At 38.9% G+C, this 22,137-nt stretch overlaps 1 protein-coding gene across 1 annotated transcript in view; it reads right to left on the reverse strand.

The window, feature by feature from the left end:
- The window catches only part of ROBO1 (roundabout guidance receptor 1), a 1,375,987-nt gene that overhangs the window by 1,090,615 nt on the left and 263,235 nt on the right, over positions 1–22,137 (reverse strand). The window contains exon 2 of the mRNA XM_089682911.1: positions 20,899–21,020. Within this exon, the coding sequence (XP_089539037.1) occupies positions 20,899–20,986 (88 nt within the window). The 5' untranslated portion in view covers positions 20,987–21,020. The remainder of the gene's footprint in view (positions 1–20,898; positions 21,021–22,137) is intronic.

Consider the following 22,137-nt stretch of genomic DNA (forward strand, 5'->3'; position numbering starts at 1 on the left):
AACCAAGAAAAAGCCCTTCACCCCTTTTTTTATGCAGCCTTTTGGGACATTTCACATGTCCCAGAAGGCTGCTGGACCATTCACAAAAGCATATCACAGCTAGCACATGTGCAGTGGGAAGCTGCCTGTGAAGCTGCAAAGAGTCACAGCCAGTTTCTCTTAGTAAACATGCCCATGCTGGGGACCCAAAGACTGACAAAGAACCAGCTCGGGGGAGGACAGCGGGACAGAGCTATAGCATTTGTAGCTCCTGACTTTTTTTGGGGGGGGGGGATTGAAAATCCTCTCATTTAGACTGCTTCCAATTTTCAGGTATACTTGTTAGGCCCCAACTGAAAGCCCAATAAAATAAAAAAATAAAAATACAGCTTTTGCTACAATACTCACCTTCAATCTCAAATGGCATTGTGAGATCCAAGCTCAATTGGTACCTTGTACTGCAGGAGTCCACTTAAGATAGAAGGTTTTCTCATGTACTCAGTCTTCCTGGGCGAATAATGGCTATCAGCATTCAACTTACTTCCTCTCAGGTTGTTATGTACCTGCCTCCAGCCTGTGATCGGATAGTAAAGGAAAAGTGCACAACAATGAGCTTATCTATCTGTCACTCTGCTTTCTCTTACTATCAGCATGCTAATTGTCAGTGCCTGAACTCTCTGGTTTCTTGTACTGCCTCTTCCTTTCCCAATCTATCCTGTCATACAGGAAATGCAAGAGGCTGATACCAAGTCAATTTCAGCTACTTACACAGCTTGCATTAAAAAAAAGTTTAATGATGCATTAATAAGTACAGAACTGCATTTATTTGTGTATTTTAAATGTGTCTACAGTTCAGCTTTCAGCCTCATCACCCTGACCTCAGCATACAGCGTTGAAATATGTATCAAAACCTGTACATATTTGATGCCCCTGTAAAAAGAAGAAAATAATTTATTGAAAGGGGAGGGGAATTGTAAGAGGTGTCCAAATACACTTATACTTTGAATTTATTTTTGAACAATTTATTATTCCTACCTTCCTCTGTGGGATGCCTACCTAACAAACTTTACTTTATGCCATGTAAGCAACATGCAACCAACAGAAACATTTACTGATAAATGGGGAATCATGACCACAGAGCTATAAAAGTATTTCTTGTACTTCCACTTGCATAGTGTATTGAAGTTAGCAGCAATCAATACAAGATTTGAGAGCCTTAAGGTAACAGCTTGGTTAAAGAAGCCCTGAAGGCTGCATGTTCAGCATAATGAAAGTTACACTGGAAAAAGAGAATGCACTTCTTTTATTCGATCTGGGAGCAGAATCACACATTGTCCACCTAGCAGGAAAGCAAAGCACTCTTTGATGCCTGCCTATATAAAGTAATCAGTCAGTTCAGGTCTAGGGCTGTGATGAAAATTACTAAGAAGGGATGAAATCACAATGCCACCTGTGATTTTATTCTGGAAATAAATTGATGGGAAGAGCAATACAATGCAAACTGCCTTTTTAGTGGCTTCTGTGAAGCTCTGATGAGATTGAAACCAATGCGAAGAGATGGAGCTAGTTATCATGGAAATAAGTCGAGCTCCACAGGTGCTCATTTTAGAACAACGAAAAATGTCTTTCTGACAGGTAAATTGCCTTGGATGGATTTCCAGCTCTCATATCTTTCTGTCTAATGCCATCATCTCTGATCTGAATATTTATTGGGGAAAAGGTGAACGTTTCTATAGAGGTGGAAAAAGTATTATTAAAATGTGTTGCTTCTATAACGTTCACATTCAGAGAGAATACTGATTATATACTAATGGTGCTAATTTTTCTACTGTAAAAAAAGTATTCAGTCCTCATTTGTTGTGCTATCTGTATCTTTTGGGAGATTTTTTCTTAGCTTCCTGTCTCAAGACACAAGAGAAAGTGAGAGGAGATCCCGCCAAAGTATAGCACAGACCCCCAAAATGGGCTGGCTCTTTGATCCCGGGTTACATTCTCTGATAGGCACATGTCAGCCAGGCACACAGTAGTTCACATTCACTTAAGTCAGAAAACAGACCGTGCATGTCTTTTTGGGTGAGCCTTGGGTTACTCAAAAGCTAGCTGAAATACAACATAGGACATTAATAACTGATCAACTCCTTCAAGGTATAACCACCCTTTTGATTTCAGAGTTTAAGAGAACTAGCAATGTAGGAAACTCCTTGGCAGACATAAAATTCTCAGTCAAAAAATCCCAAAGGTGGCAAAGTCAGTCTCTAGGAAGCTTGAGGCTGGTACTCCCTGAGCCCCTGGTACTGTAATGCCTCCTGAAGTGCCAGCCCGTCTCTGTACTTGATGTCTGAGGCCTGGATCCTCTGTGAAGCTTTGTGCACTGCTTCAGGGTACTCTGGATGGAGGTCTCTGAGCTCTAACTGGAGCCAAGACCACAAAAGGGATTTCTTCAGTTCTGTAGCTGTAAGCTCAGGGGTGCCTCAGGCCTCAGGCTGGGTCTTACTCCCCCAGGAACAAGAGGGTGCTGTTCTCGGCCCCAGCCTTTTTATAGTCCCTCAACCCCCTGCTGGTCACTCTCTCCCCTGACCAGGGATTGGCTGAGGCTGTATGAATATGCAGACCAGGGTCTGACTCTCCAACCAGCTGTATCCCAGAACTCAGTGGAATGCAGAGGGAAGTAGATGAGCCTGCACCAACAGAACCCAGAACAGCCAAATGCAATTGATCCCATGCTACAGGGAATCCAAAAACTACATTTACCTGAACACTAGCAGCCTAACTAGTAGGGTGCTATAAAAGAAAGGGAAATTCTCTCATAGACCATTGTCTGTGGAATAAGTGTCCCCATTTTGAAGATTTCTTCTCTATTTAGTCACACTCGAGATCTTAAAATTTCTCCCACTTTAAGTCCTGGTGGCAATAGCTATCATGACAAATACAGAGGATGACATTCCCCAGCCAGGATGCAGAGAGCAATGAAATCCTAACAGGGCTTCAACTTCTGTATCCAATACATTTATAAAACTGGTATATCAGTTTTGAGTGAATTTTGAAGGGTTGTATAACCCCACAACGTTTAATACTTCTAAGATACCCTAATACTGTGATTTCTGCAGCCAGTTGTCATAAAGATCTGGAACCCAACATCAGTCAAAATTATTTCTTTTTGTATAGAATATGGAGAGGTTACCTCTTGGGCAGATTTTATAACATGCACCACTGGGAATAGACCAGGAACTAAAGAGAAATATATCCACCCAAAACAAAAATGACAATAAAAATATGCTTGAGCTTAGAATGGGTGGTGTCTGTCATACCTGTTTGCAAATCTATGCCTTTGCCCTGAGATGGTTTGTCCATGACACCAGTGTGGTAGGGTACCAGTGCCTAGCCAGCAGTACAGTGTTTGCTATCCAATTAACTATCTTGGGGGAAGATGTATTTCAAATTGTAATGGTGAAAGTGGTGTTCTGTCTGTGTTGTGTGATGGGGCTGTGTAAATCTCAAGACTGGTTGGACAGAAGACCATATCCTTTGATTTGGAAGGACTACAAAAACAAAACTTATTCTCCTTGGAAAAGAGACGTTTAAGAGGGGATATGATCACAATACACAAATCCTTAACCACTTGAGCTCCAGAAGGTTTTACTCCCTTCATGACCAGAACAAAATTTATAAAAAAAAATTCACACAAATACAACTTTCTATTAGTGGTATTTGATCAAAAGTGTTTTTTTTACTTTTGTATTACAAACATGAAAAAGACCAAAAATTTGAAATAAAAAAAATACTTTTTACTTTCTGCTAAAAAAAATCCACTAAAAAAATAAAGCAGCCAATGATTCATAGCCGGGACCTGCTGACCAGCTCTGTGGACAACCAACACAGGACTCTGTACGGAGGGAACAATCTCTCTGTTTCTTCTCCTTGCAAAGCAGGGGGAAGAAACAGAGCTATTTAGAAAAAGCAGCACACATTGCACACATTACCATTTATTAGGCACACATTTAACCCATTGATTACCCAATATATAAACATCTTCCCAGCAAGTGTCATTAGTATAGTGACAGTGTATAGTATTATCACTGATCACTGTATTAGAGTCACTGGAGATGTCAGTGGCAGTTAGTCAGTTTCTCAGTTCCCATCCAGTATCAGTTAGTGTCAGACTGCCCACCACACAGCCCCACAATAAGTCTCTGGTCAACGCTATTACTAGTATAAAATTAAAAGAAAACATTTCCTATATATATCTATATACACAGTGTGTATATATATATATATATATATATATATATATATATATATATACATACACACACAGTATATATATATATATATATATAATTTTTTAATAGAAATGTTATACTAATAGCGGAGTGTGTAAAACACAAATACAGAAGTATTTGTCTCAGTCAGGGAAGGTATTAAGTTTTTTGTTTACTTTATGAGGATTCTGCATCACATGGTAACCATATTCAGGACTTGTTTGGACTGTCTTACAGGAGCCTTTAGTTGTACTTTTTCATAATAAAGATAAAATAGGTTGATGCAATGGAAAATTATTTTTTTATGTTATTGCAGTTTATGATGATAATTCTGATGCTTATTAAATTTACATAATAATAGTTGTATTTCTTGCACTACAGAACCAACATCTTCACAATAATTCTACCTACGATGCCCTGCCTTGTAGACTTCCCCATAATATTTTAGCCTCAGTCATAAAAATAACATCATATTATTTAATTAAAGGGCAATTTTATTGATGTATATTTTGCAGTAGGAGCCATAGTCATGCCGCAAACAAATAATCTGATTGAGGCTATGGCACTAAAGTTCAAAATGTAAACTGCAGACATCATAAACACGTAACGAGTGTGCAGAGAGGAAATATTGAGCGCAAAGCTCTCTGTGGGATTGGTCATCTCTCTAAACCAGATAGATAGCAGCCTGCCTATCAAAGATTTGTGCTTCCCTCTATAGTAACTGAAATGAGTTAATTCTTTTATGAGTGCATCAATGAATGATGCATACAGCTATTATTTTTTTATTATTGGGTTGCAGAATTGCATTACACAAAGCTGAAATATGTTTATGTCTTGCAATGTGCTGTAGAATAAAGTTGTATATTCTAACTGCAGTTTTAACTGCTAGTTATTTTTTCAGTAAATTCTTTTAAAGGGCAATTGCAGGCAAAAGAGTCTGTACTTTTCTCCGGGTTTTTGGAAGGAAATCAGTTTCTTGTTACATAATCATATGCTGTCTGCACTCTCTTTCATGAATTCATATGTGTGGTTTTGTAAGCAGTGTGCTCAAAAAGGGTGATAATTGAACCAGTAAACACACTGACTTATGTTTTTACAGACTTAAGCCAGCCATAGACAAATCAAAATTTGGCCAGTTCAGCAAGAACCAGCTGAATTTCAATCCATGGCTGGGCAGGCTGGTTGTAAAGAAGTCGATCTGTCAATTGACTTCAGTACAAGCAGCCTGCCAGGGGTTTTTCGTTCGATCACTGCTGGTGGCTATAGCCACCGGCAGGGATCATTGTATTCTGAGAGCTGGGAAACCTCCCACTGCCTGCTTTTGGGGAGGGATTACCCTATTAACAATGAATGTGTTAATGGGGACATCAAGCGATTTTCTTTCCTTCAACCCATGGTTAAAAGGAAAAAAAATGGCTAATGTATGGCCTGCCTTAGAATTAATAAAATCAAGAGAAGTAATTGCAGCCACAGTTAATAGGGAAGCCTAGTACCAAAATAATGAATAAATAAATGAATGAATGAAGACCAAGGTAAAACATAGAGCTACAGGTAAGTTGCATCCCCATTTAGAACTGAAATGTTTTACTAAAATGTAAATAAAACCCATAATAGTTTTAACCAATTTTCAATTATTTTTATTAAAGAGTATTTCAACATTTCATATTCCTGATATGTGCCTGCTCCACTATGTACTCATATGAAAAAGTATCCTGATCTCTTGGTATTGCTTCCTTTGCATGAAATCCCTGGTGTTCCTGCCAATCCATCTGCTTTACTAGTAAAAACTGACCAGGCATGAAAGCACAGCGTGGTCAGTTCTCAGCTTTAACCTCAGCTTGTTCAGTTAAACTTTGGCAATAAAACTCGATGCTGATTGGTTTCTATGCAGAAGTAAGCCTGATTTTGCACTCTCCAGCTTTAGAAAATAAACTTGGCATCTTTCCACACTAGATAAACTCCAGTCACTTCTAGGGCACATAGAAAACTATTTTCGATGTACCCCCTTTGTACCACAACGTAGCCACCTAGCAGTGGTGCAGTGAGCTGCAGTAGAATACATGCATGCTGCATTTTATCACAATGTACAGGTAGGCACAATATGTTATTGGACAGCAGTGCAACACTGTGGGGTAGATTTACTAACACTAGTGCACTGGTGTAGCTGTGCATGGAAACCAATCACCTTCTAACTTCAGCTTGTTCAATTAAGCTTTAGCAATAAAACCTGGAAGTTGACTGGTTTCTAGGCTGATTTGCACATTTTTGCTACTTTTTGAATTGTTTTTGGACCTTTTTGATGTATATTTTGATATACACTTTTCTGTTGCTGCATGGGGAGATGTTTTTGTTGTCCTCTAATACTTCAATGAGGATAGACTTAGCACAAACTCACTCATTGTTCATTAATCTTTCCAGCCAGTCATAACACCTACTGAGAAACACCTAAAAGATAAGAAAAATGTTTTAGCTTTTTTTTTTAGGTATGTTGTGAGAATGGGATCACTTAAGAAATATATAATGGGGTTTTCTTAACCATTTGCCGCCCGCCCTATGGCCGAATGGTGGGCGGCAAATGTCATCAGCGTTCCGAGTGGATGCCATATGGCATCCTCCCGCACATGCGCAGATTGCGCTCCTGCAGAGCGGTGCGATCTGTCACCAGCCGTGTACCTCGGACACGGCCGTTGACAGATCTGAGTATCGGCCCCCGTTGCCGGTACCATGTGACCTGCTGTGACCAATCACAGCAGGTCACATGACAGTTGTATACAATGGATGGCTTCATTCATGCCATCCATTGTATACTACTGCCTAGCTGTGAATGGTCACAGCTAAGCACAAAAAAAAAAAAAAACCTGAATAAATCGATGTCATTCAGGTAAATGCTTGCTTATAGCAAAGTAATTCTTTGCTATAAGCAAATTGTGTAAAAAAAAAAAAATACTGATCACTTCCCCAAAGTAGTACAATGTTACTATGGTAACATTGTACTACTTTGGTCATAGTGAAATATGAAAAAAAATCTTAAATAAAGAAAAAAATTTAATAAAAAATAATAAAAAAAATAAAAAAAAATATATATAATTTTTTTTTCTCATACTGTCACCAGTCATTGTCCCTGATCACCGCCATGCCAGTTATATGAGGACGCTGTACTGCACTGGTGACAATATGTAAAAAAAAAATTGTGAAACTAATTTGTTTAAATTTTTTCATTTTCCGAAAAATTATGACAAAAAAAATACAACTTCAAAAAACTCGCCATACCTCTTATGAAGTACGTCGGACTGTCTACTTTGCAAAAAGGGGTCATTTGGGGGATATCTGTACTGTTCTGACATTCTTGGACCTCAAGAAATTAGATTGGCTGTCAGTACTTCAGGATTGATCAATATTCAGATATATCCCATAGTTTGTGAACTCTATAACTTTCCTGCAAACTAAAAATGACATCCTAATTTGGGTTATTTTCACCAAAGACATGTAGCAGAATACATCTTGGCCTAAATTTATGAAGAACAATTATTTATTTGCAAACTTTTATAACAGAAACAAAGAAAAACTTTTTTTTCTTCAAAATTTTTGGTCTTTTTTTTGTTAATTTATCAAAAACACCAATGGTGATTAAATACCACCAAAAGAAAGCTTTAGTTGTGTGAAGAAAATGATAAAATTTTAGTTTGGGTACAATGTTGTATGACCGCGCAATTGTCATTCAAAGTGTGAGAGCGCTGAAACCTGAAAAATGGCCTGGGCAGGAAGGTGTAAAATTGCCCGGTATTGAATTAGTTAAATTTGAAAGCAAAAATGGAAATATTATTATTATTATTATACAAGATTTATATAGCACCAACAGTTTGCTCAGCGCTTTACAATATAACAGGAGACAATACAGCAACAATACAGTTCAATACAAGAGGGATAGGAGGGTCCTGCTCCTTGGAGCTTACAATTTAAGAAATATGTTTCAATATCATCACAAAAGGCTCAAGAATATGTTTTGCACTTAGAAGAAAAGAAGTTTTGCCAACACACAGAAATGATTCTTTACAGTAAAAGCTGTGAAAATCTAAAACAGTCTTCCATGAGAGATAGTTCCAGCCAATCCATCAGGCTACGTCATAAAGATTTAGATGTTTTTCTAAATGTATAAAATGTGTTTTTAAGAATATATCAGAAAAAATGCTGTAAAATGTTGCTCCAGGGAGCACGAAGTATCTGTCATACATGGGGTATTAGGAAATAACTATTCCATGATAGGTAATAGTGAACCAAGTGACTTTTTTTACCTTCGTCTGCATAGGTTGCTTTTTTTTTATTGGACTTGATGGACATATGAATTTTCAACCTGAGTACATGAAGAGTTCTTATAAAGGTCAGTGCAGCACTGTTGACAAAGAGGGATTTTTAACTAGGACTGCATGATCTGTTTTGTTCCAGCATTTACCTGTTTGTGCTTTATCCAGACAAGGACACTCATACAGATCATCATGCAGCTTAACTATAGAGCCCCACAAATGTCAATGCAATCCTCTTCACGCTATTCTTGTTCAGCAGCAGGATATACAGCTGTATGTTGACATCTGATTTTCCTGTGGAGGTTTTGGATTCTCTGAGAATAATTCACATCCGTAAAAGCATTGTAGACAACTGACATTACTGGGCAGATTTATGAGGCAAAGTTATTGCAATGCACTTTAATGGTGATAGAATAAGCTGAACTGCTTACACAGCTGAGATAAAAGTTACGCATTTTACTTCCAGCATGCTTTTACTAAAATGAATAGTGACACCAAGGGAAAGGAGAATAAAATCCACCCAAAAAAAATCTGCACTTTGGATGAATTTTCTAACAATGTAAGTCATTTTATAATAATGTATTCCAATGACAATTTAAAAAAATACAATTACTGCTAAAGAGTAGTATATTTAAAATTCAATGTTCTTAGTTAAAATGAGTTTCTTTAAAGTGAATCACTTAAATCATAATTAATCTTTAACGTAATAATGTTGTTTCAAGATTTGTTTTCAATCCCTTTAAACCTGCGGATTTCATTTTACCTGGTTATCCTGCCATGAAGGTCCTTATTCATGCACTTCCTGTAAAGGGGTGACAACTGGGTCTCAAATGTGCTTCTGCACTGTAACCCTGTCACATGTGACCCTAGCGGATACTTCAGGTGGCTGTACCAAACCACGGGCAAGGTCCACCATTGCCGCTATTAGAAAGTCAACCATTTATTGCATGCAGATTATTCTGCTGTGAGATAATACGTGGCTGAAAAAAAGCTGGTTGAAGTCAACAGCATTCAGGTGCAAAAAAAAATGGTGAAAACAGTATTTTAGAAAAACAAATCATAATTGCTTATGATGCATAGTGCTTTAACTGTGGGGTTTAGATCTACTTAAAAGAGGATTTCTGCTCATTTTTTTTCATCGGAGTAGAGTTTGATCATTCTGCAAATTCACAGCTCTCTAAGATTCAGTGAAGACCTCTCTTCCATCCCTGGCATGGCAATAACAGGTCTAGCTAAGCCTTAAAGGTGAATTCCAGGTACATCATATATTTATATTGGATAATGTACCTATGTAGATACCATACCTGGCTGATGCCCCAGGAAGCTGGAAATTACTGAAGTAGACCCTACCACTCCACTACCTTCTGGGTTCCATGTGGAGTGGCAGGACTGATGCATTGTGAACACAGGAGGTTGGCCACTCAGCATGGGAGCCATTTGGACAATGCTTTCCATTTTCTGAATGAATGCAAAGCAATATCTAATTGGACGAGGTGGAGAGGTGGGGTGGTGACATCATCCTTGGTTTCACTGATCAATGCAGAGAAATCTGACAGGCTGGTTGTATAGACTGTACTGGGCGAATTTTGATCCCGTATGTATGGCCGGCTAACGACTGTAGGTTAGAAAAGTCAGAGCAAAGTCAGTATTTCTTATTTGCATACTTGTTGCAGATCTGTGATTCAAAGTATTGTCAAAGTCAAAGAGCCAGTATTACAGCCAGGAAACCAGCATTTGTAGAATGAAAAGTCAGAAATGGCAACTTTCGTGTATTTTTGCAAAAAAAAGTTCCTTTAAAATTGAACTCCAATCTAGATTTTCTAAATACAAGAGGCATGTGTATTCTTTGAATCCTGGTGTCCTTTGCATATCTCTTTCTGATCTACGCAGTAATCCAGTGTGAAACTTTACCTCTGCACAGGGGCTTCCTGTAATAAAGACCAATCACTGCTGCTCTCTTTATTTGTGGGTGACTGGCTTTGAATTTGCCCACCTCCTGTAATATTTTTTCAGGGCAGCCTGTAGTGGTTGGGGTCTGCTGGACCCCTCCCATGGCTCAGATCTCTGCACAGGCTATGTGTAGCTCAGTGATGATGTCACTGCTACATTTACAAAGTAATATCTTAATTTTCAGAAGTGTTTGGTGCACACAAAGTGGACTTATACTATTTGTAGCCATGGTGGAATGTTTTAAAGTGTTACTAAACCCACAACAGTAAAATTAGTCTGTATGAATATGCAGTAAAGCACGCTTGATATACTCACTGTGAAAGCTAAGGAGCTAATCCTCTGCATTGTGTAAAAATACTGTTTTATTCTGACTCCTCTGATCCTCCCCTTCTTCCAGTGCCCCCCTCTTATCTCCTGATAAGACATATTGTGTAGAGTCAAACTTCACATGCTCAGTTTGATGTGTATTGCTAGAGAGGGTTTTTATTTCTTAGGAGAGTACATGTGATCCGCACAGGGTCAATCAGCACTTTCCGGACAGTAGGCAGGGGTTCTGAATCCTCCTAGAGCAGAATGAAAACTTCTCCTACAAGTTTTAACCAGTGCTCAGCTGGACACTGATAGAAGTCACAAGACTGCTCAAACCGCTGATGAGAAAAGGTATTTAACAGTTTATATTTACTAAAATAACTGCATTTCCATGTTCTGTGTACTGTGGGAGACCAGATATAGTGAATGCAGGGCCCTGGGTTTAGTAACACTTTAAGATGCACATTTCTGTGCCCATAGATTAGCTTGCATTCTCTTATGGTAGTTTTTTTTTACTTCCCTTTTTAGCTTTTTTTTTTCTTCTTTGTAAGAAAATATTGTGTGGATGGGACATATGTTATCCTAAAACCAGTTAGGTACATCTAGTTGGGACATCTCTAATAAGGTGTTGTTAACTGAATTACTAATAGGGGTCATTTATGTTGCTTATCTCTGTAAATGGTGTTATTTAGCCAGCAAGAAAGTGCATATCAGTGATTTATTGTCAGTAAAGCTATCAGTGGGGAAATGTCCGCTTTTTACATTCCCTGTTTCCAAGGTTATGCCATGTTTACTATGTGATTACTTAAAACAAACAAAACCTTGCAAAGAAGTAGAAGTTCTATTATTAAGACCTTAAGAAAATGGCAATGAAAGATATTTTAAGTGGACTGGATAATTTGCACTTTTTCTTTACATAAAGTCATGGCAGGACTGGATATTTATATTCATTTTTATTTATTTTCAGATGAGTCATATCTGTTATTTGACATATTGAGTATGATGCCATGACAATGGAAATAGACTGTTCTACAACTGAACTGGACATCAGTCTTCCAGAAAATAATCTGCCTTGAAAACAATAGGGGGGCTTATGTGATTGGTTTTAAAAGATCTTTTTTACAAAAAAAAAAAACCTCTCTCATTGTTGTCCTACATAAAGGTTAGTTAAAACTATCATTTAATTTAGGATCACCCAATGGCTTTCTATATCCCCTGGGTTTAGACCCTAGAGCAGTGGTTACTAAATGCCGGACCGTGGTCCAGAACCAGACCAAGGGACAGTCCCATCCGGACTGCAGCCATGCCACCGCTTAGGTGCCCTCCTTTGGGTCAAGGTTCGGACTGGCCATAAGGCAAACTGAGCCACCAGGCTTAAGATGACCAGGCCGTGAAGCGGGAGGTAAGCGGCGACCGCGGTCTGGACAGGGCTAATATAGACCGCAGTCGCCGCTCACCTCCCACTGTGCGCTATGCCTAAAGCAGGGCTGACAGGAGGAGTGTAAGTGACGGCTCCAGATAACAAGCAGGAAGTGCAGCTGACACAGGAACACCTCCTTGGCTGGCTGCTGTACTGATGGGACAACAGTGGCCTCTCTTCTTCACCCGCCGACACACTGTGACAGATCTGTATTGGGGGTGGAAGGTGCTGTCTCTGCTGGACGGGCTGTCTGTTTGTTGGATGAGCTGTCTCTTTGCTGAAAGGGCTGTTTCTTTGCTAGACAGTGTTGTCTCTTTGCTGGACGGGCTGTCTCTTTGCTGGATGAGCTGTCTCTTTGCTGGACGGGCTGTTTCTTTGCTAGACAGTGTCATCTCTTTGCTGGACTGGGCTGTCTCTTTGCCCAGTTGGGTCCAGCAAAGAGACATCCCAATCCAGCAAAGAGACAGCCCAGTCCAGCAAAGAGACATCCTGTCTTTGCTATATATTTGCTGTGTTGTTAAGGGCACTGTGTTGTGTTAGGGGCGCTGTGTTAAGGTGCGCTGTGTTGTGTTAGGGGCGCTGTGTTGGGTTAGAGGTACTGTGTTGTGTTAGGAGACGCTGTGTTTTGTTAAGGGGCTCAGTGATGTAAAGGGGGGCAGTGATGTGAAGGGAAGAGAGGACACAGTGGGACTTCTTTAAAGAGGGAACTGTGATGTAGAGGAGAATACAGTGTGAAAGGTATAACGTACCTGGGGACTGTGATGTGTTATATCGCTAACGAGATTCGGACCTCTGCTGGAAGGAAATTTTGCTGACTGGACCTCCGTAAATTTTAATTCAAGACCTCTGCCCTAGCGGGTCTAGGTTAGCCTCTATTCTGATCATTACAATGCTGGGCATAGTAATTTCAGACTTAATTCAGAAATAAACGGTTCCATCTATGAGCAGACTGGTTGTACTGCAGTTGATCCATTGATCAACTTCAGTACAACTAGCTGGTCTGTTTTTTTTTTCTTTTGTGCAATCACTGCCAGTGGCTATAGATATAGTGATCAATTTATTCTGGAAGGCTACCCTGTGCTCCCTATGGGAGGGATTCATCAACACTTTAACCCACGATTGAAGGAAATAAAATTGCAAAATGTATGGCTAGCCTCTCCAAACTGAGTAAAAGTGTGACCCTCCCCCCATAAAGGCCACAAAGCTGAACAACTTTGATGTGCTACAAATACAAGAAACCCATGGATGTTCCCACCTAATAGACATGTGTGTTTAGTTTTGTTACGGTTTGTTTTTCGGTTGAAAATCTTGTTTTCGAAGATTCAGATGTATACAAACGGATGTAGTAATGAATGTCAATGACTCAGAAAAAAAGTTATAATAAAATTAACAAATGCATTCCTTTCATTCATTTCATTTGAATGATGCCCCATGATGCAATAGTAGTTCAGGACCATGGGGAAATATTTCAATTTTCAGATACCTTCTATAAATCAGATTCAGATAATGAATAGATCTGAATTTCGTTCCATTCATTAATCCAGATTCATATGACAACAGCTGAATGTTCAATCAGCTCATGCCATTTCTTTTGGTGGGTTTGACTAGCATCTGAAAATATTGAATCCTTCTGATTCTAATCCTTCCGATTCAATACTATATCAAATATATAACAACGTCCTGGAAAAATGCTAAACTTTTCAAATCCAACCAGAGCAATGACTATATAAAATGAATGCCGAAGATACGAAACAAATTCCAAATAGGCAGCACAGTGGCTAAATGGTTAGCACTTCTGCCTGGCAGTACTAGGGTCATTGGTTCGAATCCCAGCCACGGCACCTCCTGCCTGGAGTTTGCATGTTCACCCTGTGCCTGCATGGGTTTCCTCTGGGTACTCCGGTCTCCTCCAAAAGACATGCTGGTAGGTTAATTGGATCCTGTGTAAATTGTCCCTTGTATATGAATGTGAGTTATGGACCTTAGATTGTATGCCCCTTGAGGGTTAGGGACTGGTGTGAATGTACAATATATACAGTATGTAAAGCACTGCGTAAATTAACAGTGCTATATAAGTAATAAATAAAATAAATATGAATAGGTTCAACATAACAAATATAACAAAACAAAATCCTTCAATGAACAAATACATCCAAAACAAACAATGATGTTAACCCCTTCCTGCCTAGTGTCAGTGCTTTTTATTAGCACTGATCACTGTATTAGTGTCACTGGGGATGTCAGTGGCAGTTAGTCAGTTCCCACCCAGTGTCAGAATGCCTGCCACAGTCCCGCAGTCCCGCTATTAGTCGCTGATCACCGCTATTACTAGTATTTAAAAAAATGTAAATAAAAATTCCAGTATATATACCGCCATTTGTAGATGCTATAACTTTCATGTGAACCAATTAATTTACATATATTGTGGTTTTTTTTAGCAAAAACATGTAGCAGAATATGTTTTGGCCTAAATTTATGAAGAAATGTGATTGTTAAAAAAAAATTTTGGGATATGTTTTATAGCAAAAAGTCAAAAATATTGGTTTTATTTTCAAAATTGTCTGTCTTTTTTTTTATAACGTAAAAAAAAAAACCGCAGAGGTGCATAAATACCACTGAAAGAAAGCTCTATTTGCGGGAAAAAAATGACATAAATTTAATTTATGTACAGTGTTGCATGACCATGCAATTGTCAGTTAAAATAATGCAGTGCTGTATCACAAAAAATGGCCAGGTCGGGAAAGAGGGCAAATCCTCTGGAGGGCAAATGGTAGCCAGAGAAACACAATTTGTTTATTTAAAATAACACTGCCTCTACCAAAAAAAGAAAAAAGTTATTTTACTGTATCGGCCATAATTTGAGCCATGTGTAGCCCTGTCAATGCCAGCCAGCTCAACAAAAATCAATTTAAAAATTGGCTGAGCCAAGTGGACAATTATCAAATGAACAGTGATTGCATCCTATTAGATGCAGTCACTATTCAAGGGGTCAGGCAGATGTGGGTGTTGTGGTTATCTGAATGCAAAAGCTAGCAAACAAGATTCCTCAATCTATGTTGTCTAGGATGGATGGTGAAATAAAATATATATTTTTTTCTCATTTAGCCCATGAATTATCTATCCTAATGTTTATGGCTAGCCTCACATCTTTGGCAGGCAGTGCCTTAAACCTTTATTGACTTCTGCATCCAACTGACATCTGGGTGTGCTAGATCCCTGGTCCCCTGCTGCATACCGTGGCTCCATCTGTCGACCCCTACACCACTACAAGGCATAGTAGTGATGTAGGGGCTGACAAACTGAACCTCAGCATACAGGAAGGGCACCAACACATCCCAGATGTCTATCTGATACAAAATACTCAGGCCAGGGGGAGAAGTCTGCAGAGACAGAGAATTAGATATTATGTCTTTTCGTTTCCGGACATATTTCAACAGCTTTGCCTAAACGTATAATAAATATAATAGTGTTTTATGTAATGTCTGTTGGAAAAATATAGCAGGGGGCTTAAATGGAAAGAAAAGAGATAAAATTCTGATAGCTAGGCTAACATGAGCTGAAAACACAGCCCTAAGATGATTAGTGAACTTCCCATTCAAAGGATTTTTGTTGAACTAAATAATTATTCATAGAGTGCTGGGCAACAAAACTAGAACAGAACATGCTGAAACCTAGAGATTAAAGGTTTGTAACAAATATTACATTATAAAGCTTCTTAAAACTGTGCCAGGTTATTGAGCTTTACAGATCAGAGAGATTCTGTTTGCACTGTGTATTGCATAACTTCACAGAACAAAGGAGTGCAAAATAACGTTTCCTGCATTCACCATTACCTTCCATATTTCATATAGGTCTGAGTTACCACACTGTTATATAATTTACAACAGGGGTGCCAAACTGGTGGCCCTCCAGCTGTTGCAAACCTACAAGTCCCATCATGCCTCTGCCTTTGGGAGTCATGCTTGTAAGTGTCAATCTTGCAATGCCTCATGGAACTTGTAGTTTTGCAACAGCTGGAGGTCGCCAGCAGGACACCCATGATTTAAAGCGGTTATAAATGCTCAAGTTTTTTTACCTTTGTGCATTCTATGCATCAAGGTGAAAAACATTCTGTGTGCAGAAGCCCCCCACCCCAAAAGAACTTACATGATTTCTATCTTGATCCAGTGATGTACACAAGAGCAGTATCTCTCACGGGTCCGACCCTCCTCCTTGGTTGAGACAGAAGCAGGAGCCATTGACTCCTACTACTGTCAATCACAGCCAGTGAACCAATGAAGTGGGGGGCAGGGCCGAGCCACACTGTTTGTGTGAATGGACAGACAGAGCAGTAGCTCAAGAGTGAGCCTGCTTGGGTGACCCCATAGCAAGGCTGCTTCCTGGGGGGGCACTTGGTAGGAGGCAGGGGCTAGGAGTGCCGGCGGGGGACTCGAGAAGAATAGGATTGAGACAAAACCATTGCACAGAGCAGGTAAGTATGACATGTTTGGGGTTTTTTTTTTTTTTTTTATCTGCCTTTAATATGGCTTTAAAGTAGAACTATAGTCAAAAGAAAATAAAATTAAATATATGATGTAGTGAGTCAGCAGTAATAACAGCATTTATTGGGCATCTTGTGTTCAACTTCCTTCTGCAAAGTGACAATGCTTTTTGTTTTGTAGAGAAATCACTGCAGTATTGTCACCATGTAGACATGCATTTTTATATTAAAAGTAACAAATAAATCAAAGCTCAACTACAGTTTTATGGCTTGCTTATAGTTTTTTCCACAGTGGATCACTTTTCACAGAGAAGTAAGGGGGTAGCTGAGAGGCATTCAGGGGGGTGCTACTGCTGCCTCCAGAATGTCTTTTTTTTTTTTTTTTTTTTAGAGAGAGAGCCAGATGGGCTTTTTCAATGGAAACACTGCTCTGCAACTATGAGACTAGTGTTTGGCTCCCATTGTGGAGCAGCCCCATTCACTTCAGTATTTTGTGTTTAGCAGAAATACTGCCCACTGAACACAGCAGGGTGGATAATGTTTGCTGTACTGTAACCCAAGTCATCAAGACTACGGCATGTGTGTATCCCCATATGGCTGCCTTTCCAATTTAATGGTAAAGTACTAAAAACATGGCTCAACCACCATTTTTTTATCACCCCTTAACTGTAAGTGAAAACTAGACCACAAATGGTTACAGTAACTGTTTTTTTTCAGCATTTGACATAGGTATGAACAATATACATACCGGTAATAGTTGACAGTTGTAAGCACCCTTGGCAGTGCTATAATTTGTCCCAATCCTGTAACTGTCATCATTGTAGAACAAGGTGGAGAAAAATAAAGTGAAATGCATTCGAAGTAGAAATGAAAAATAACCTTATTTTTGATTAAAGACTCCAATGGCTCACCCAAGTTTTTCCCATACTACCTATTCCTGACTGTTGAAATCATAAGAAGCAGCATACCTATGAAGTACCACTGTGGCTTTACCTTACATATGAATAGTTAGGAACAGAACAGCTGAAAGAAAATCATAATGGTTTTATCAGAATGATTTAAACAAAAATGGCAAATAAGAAATACACAAGCTTGCTGCAACTATTTTTTATTTTAAATTGGATTTTTATTTGGGTTTTCACAAGAAACAACCATAAAATTCAGAGCCAGCACAAAACTACATTAGAATATACAAAGTAATGTACAGAAAAAGGCTACATGGCAAAACCAGCCAGTGCAGGAGAGGGTTGCACCAAAAGTAGACTTATCTCATAATGCCCACACATAAAATAATTGTTCTAGGGCAGGGGTAGGCAACCTGCGGCTCTCTAGCTGTTGTGGAACTACATTTCCCATGAGGCATTGCAACATTACAAAACTGACAGTTACAGCTATGACTTGCAGAGGCATGATGGAACTTGTAGTCCTGCAACAGCTGGAGAGCCGCAGGTTGCCTACCCCTGTTCTAGGGTGTTCATGATTTTGAGATGTTCCATATTCCTAATATCTAAAATAATAGACAATAGCTCTGTGGGAGATGCAGTCTGAGTTGACAAGCAGTGAAGTGGAATAGCTCTCCTGGCAGCCATCAGAACATAGGAAATCAACCTTTTAGGATATTTGGAGACACTTGGGAAAGGTAGACCTAATAAAAAATGTATGGGGTCTAAAGGGAATGACAGATTAAAAAATTCTGTAGACTCAAAAATACATGGGACAAAAGGGTTAAGTATAAGAGCATTGCCATAATATGTGAAAAAGTGAGCCATTCCCATGACCACATCACCAGCAAACTTCCAGAATAGCCGGGCAGCATGTATGCAACATCTCAGGTGTTTTATACCAAAACATCAATATTTTGTAGGTATTCTCTCTATGCAGCACACAACAGGATGATTTGGAGGCAATTTCCCAGATTTTGTCCAAAATTTTTAGAGGGATTGATGTTTGTAGAATCTGTGCCCACTTGTGCATGTGAGTGTGTTCAGCTAAAGGGATTTCATCTTGTAGAATTTTATAAACTGAATAAATTAAGTATAATTGATGGGTGCCTTGGGTGTAGATGTGTTCAAAGTGAGTGGGCCTCTCAAGAGTAACAGATTGTGTTCTGTTCATAAGAAAGTGTTTAATCTGGGGATAAAAATAAAAGAGGTGGGCAGGTAAATGCTTAGAAATACCTAGGTCTTCAAAACAGCGTAGTTTGCAGGTCACAGGATCAATGAGGTGGTGCAATTGGAAAATTGCAGCTTTGGCCAAAGGCAACATACATCCATAGGACAAACTATCTGGGATTACTGGATTGAATAGAACTTTAATAAGAGGTGAACAAGGTGAAGAGAGAGAATACAAGAGAATACAGCATATTACATTTATTCCAAATCGACAATGTAAAAACATAGGAGCAAGACACTGTTTGCAGCTTCTAGGGATAGTGGGGGCCCTGGACCATATCAGTGAGCAAGGGTGTGTGAGAAATAATTGCAAGTATTCTATTTCAGACCAGTGATTGGGTGGGGACTGAGTAAACTATGAAGAGACAGACCGTAGATGGGCAGTGTAATGATACTTAATCAAGTCTGGTGTGTCTAGTCCCATCTAGATTTCAAAAAAAGCAGAACTGAATGTGATATTCGATTGATATTTATTATGCCAGATAAAATTGATAGACAGCTTCTGTATAGCACATAGTTTAGCCATGGGGATCGGGACCAGGAGTGTTTTGAATAGATATTGTAGTTTAGGCAAAATAAACATCATAAGCACGTTTAATTTTTCCAAGAAGGGAGAGGTTGTGCACGTCCCATTGCATTAACAACTGAGTAGGGTAGAATACATGGGAGTGATATAAATAAGTGGCTGAAATGTGTAGTGGTAGAACTTCTGTTGGTATTTATTTTATATCCTGAAAGGGAGTCAAAAGTATTCAATATTTTGTGTAAATCCAGTGTAGAGGTTTGTTACAGTTACCAGTGTACTGTCAGCAAGATTACTGTTGTCTTTGTTCAATCAAGACATAGAATGGAAGTCCAGTTACTGACAATATTACTTGATGTCAATTGACACATCAAGTCTTTTTTTCTACCTTGATTTTAGCCTCAATAATGCAGAGGATCTTGTCTCAATCTTTTAATTATTTAAAGATCCAGTGCCATACCCCATCATTTGTTTTTTATCTGTAATGGATTAAGAATTTATGAATATTTTATCTATTACATAAAAAAAAAATCATGACTGACAATCAAAATGCCTACTACATTTCATCTGCATATTTTATCTATTAATGACTTCTGAAAATCTGTTGCAAAGAACTGGTAAGAGATCTGCCAGTATTCATTGATTACAAAGCGAGGACCCACTTCATTTTTTGTAACTGACTCAACAGAAAATATGATATTGATCATTTTCGGAAAAGTCCCAGGTATGTTAGCCATCTGTCTAATTTTAAACATGACAATTCACACATCCTCTTTTTACAGGATACACCCACTCACTCAATGCAAACAGTATCCAAGGAAGTAGAAAACATACAGCTGTCATAATGCAAATAAAAGCTAGGTTCTGGTTTCCTGAGCTCATTAACTCTAAACCATACATACTGAGCCACACCCACTGTTGATAATCCACACCCACTTTTCCAAAGGTCTTCATGATCTCTTCCACACTATCCCAAGCCAAAATGTCTAGTCTCTAAAGTTGGCCTTACACTAGTTGATTTTTGAACAAACATTCAAACGAAAATTCTCACGAGTACATTCAACCACTTGATGAACTTGGTTCAAAAGTACTTTAAAAAGTTTGCTTTTAACTTTCCATTTTGGAGCAAATGAACTTTCCCAAATTAAAAACACAATCAGTTTTAGAAATGTGTTCTTTTGAGAAAAACATTCCTTCCTGCTACTTTAAACTTTCTCATCCCATCAGTGTGGTTGAAAAGTAATGTTGCTTTGACCCTACTAGCCATTACAAAATCAAGTGAACGCAAAAATGAAAAATTTCAAACAAAATTTTACTAGTGTATGACCAAGATGACATTTTTCATGCTTAGTCACTACTAATACAACAAATAGACCATGACAGCTTCCACTATGCACTGGTGTGAGCTTCCTTATATATACAATATATAGACCTGCATATGACCACATGTACATAACCAAGAGCAATAAATCATGAGTAAATATTAAAATTGGATATTAAGCATACCTGTAATGAGTTGTCCGAACAAAGGTTGAAAAACCAGAAAAGTGAAAATCACTGATTGAAGAAATGAAGCAGATTTTGTCCATTTCATCTTGACCCCGTGTAGAGCATTACCTCAATGTTATCTGAAAGATGCAAGAAAAGTGAGATTGGAAAGTGTTCCCTGCCTCTGTGTCAATTTCAAGGAGAACAGTGACAAATGACATGATTAATTTAAAAGCATACATTTTACTCCAGCTGACATTCAATAAGAAAAAGCTGCACTCCACAATTTAGTACTTTACGGGAAATTATTGAATGGCAGAGAGACATCATAAAAGGAGAACACTTTGTCACAATGTGCTAAGTCAAGAGTTTTGATAATATAAATTTCACAAGCTCTGCAGACATGTTACAAAAAAAAAAAAAAAAACAACTAGCCTCCTGATTGAAAGTTCCTGATTAAAACAGTGACTGCCTGTTTTGCCTATAGCAAGTAATTAGATTATATCTTTCTATTAAAAATGACATTTGAATGCTCATTTAAATCTGTATTCCAAGACTACAGGTTAACACACAGATGCAATCTACAAAAGGCTTTGGTACTGTTCATCTAGTAGAAATTTGCACATTCCACACAGCTTTGTCTGCAGGAAAAGAGGCCTTAATTTTTTCTGCTGAAGTTCAGTTATTGTCATGTTTCACATGACTGTCATATGCCTTTAAGTGTTCTTTGTATTTTGTCTCTGCTCCTCCCTTTCCTCTGGTTTAGTTCATGCTGTATAGATAGCCCACCCCTTTTCCCAGTAAGGCATTTTATCTTCAAGCCTCATGTCATGAAGCAAATCACATTATGATCTTTTGACCTATTCAATGTTTATTGTTGTAAGATTCTCTCAGTTTATGGAATAAACTTCACAAGATCTACAAGATGTCTTCTGAATTGAGTCACTGTGTTAAGAACCGCCTGGCAGTGTCTCTAGCAGCCCACAGCACGGATTTCCCCAGGGCGCGGGGTCTAAGTCCCAGCCTGCTATTCCCCAGGGCCGCTGATGGTGGGGATGGACTTGGTGCAGACTGGAACCAGGTCGCGACCCCTGAGAGCGTCCGGCTGTGGTAGCGAGCACTGGCAGGGGTCTGCCGGAATGGAGTCTGATGGGAAGAGGCAGGCAGACTTACTACTAGTGATCCATGCGGGATGGATGAATCGGAGGGTGAGTAAGCGTAGTCAGGCAGGCCGGGTCGGTAATGTGCGGGCAGCGC

Source organism: Staurois parvus, unplaced genomic scaffold (genome assembly GCF_062004578.1).
Source record: "Staurois parvus isolate SC_StPar_1 unplaced genomic scaffold, SC_StPar_1.0 ptg000299l, whole genome shotgun sequence".
NCBI lineage: Eukaryota > Metazoa > Chordata > Amphibia > Anura > Ranidae > Staurois > Staurois parvus.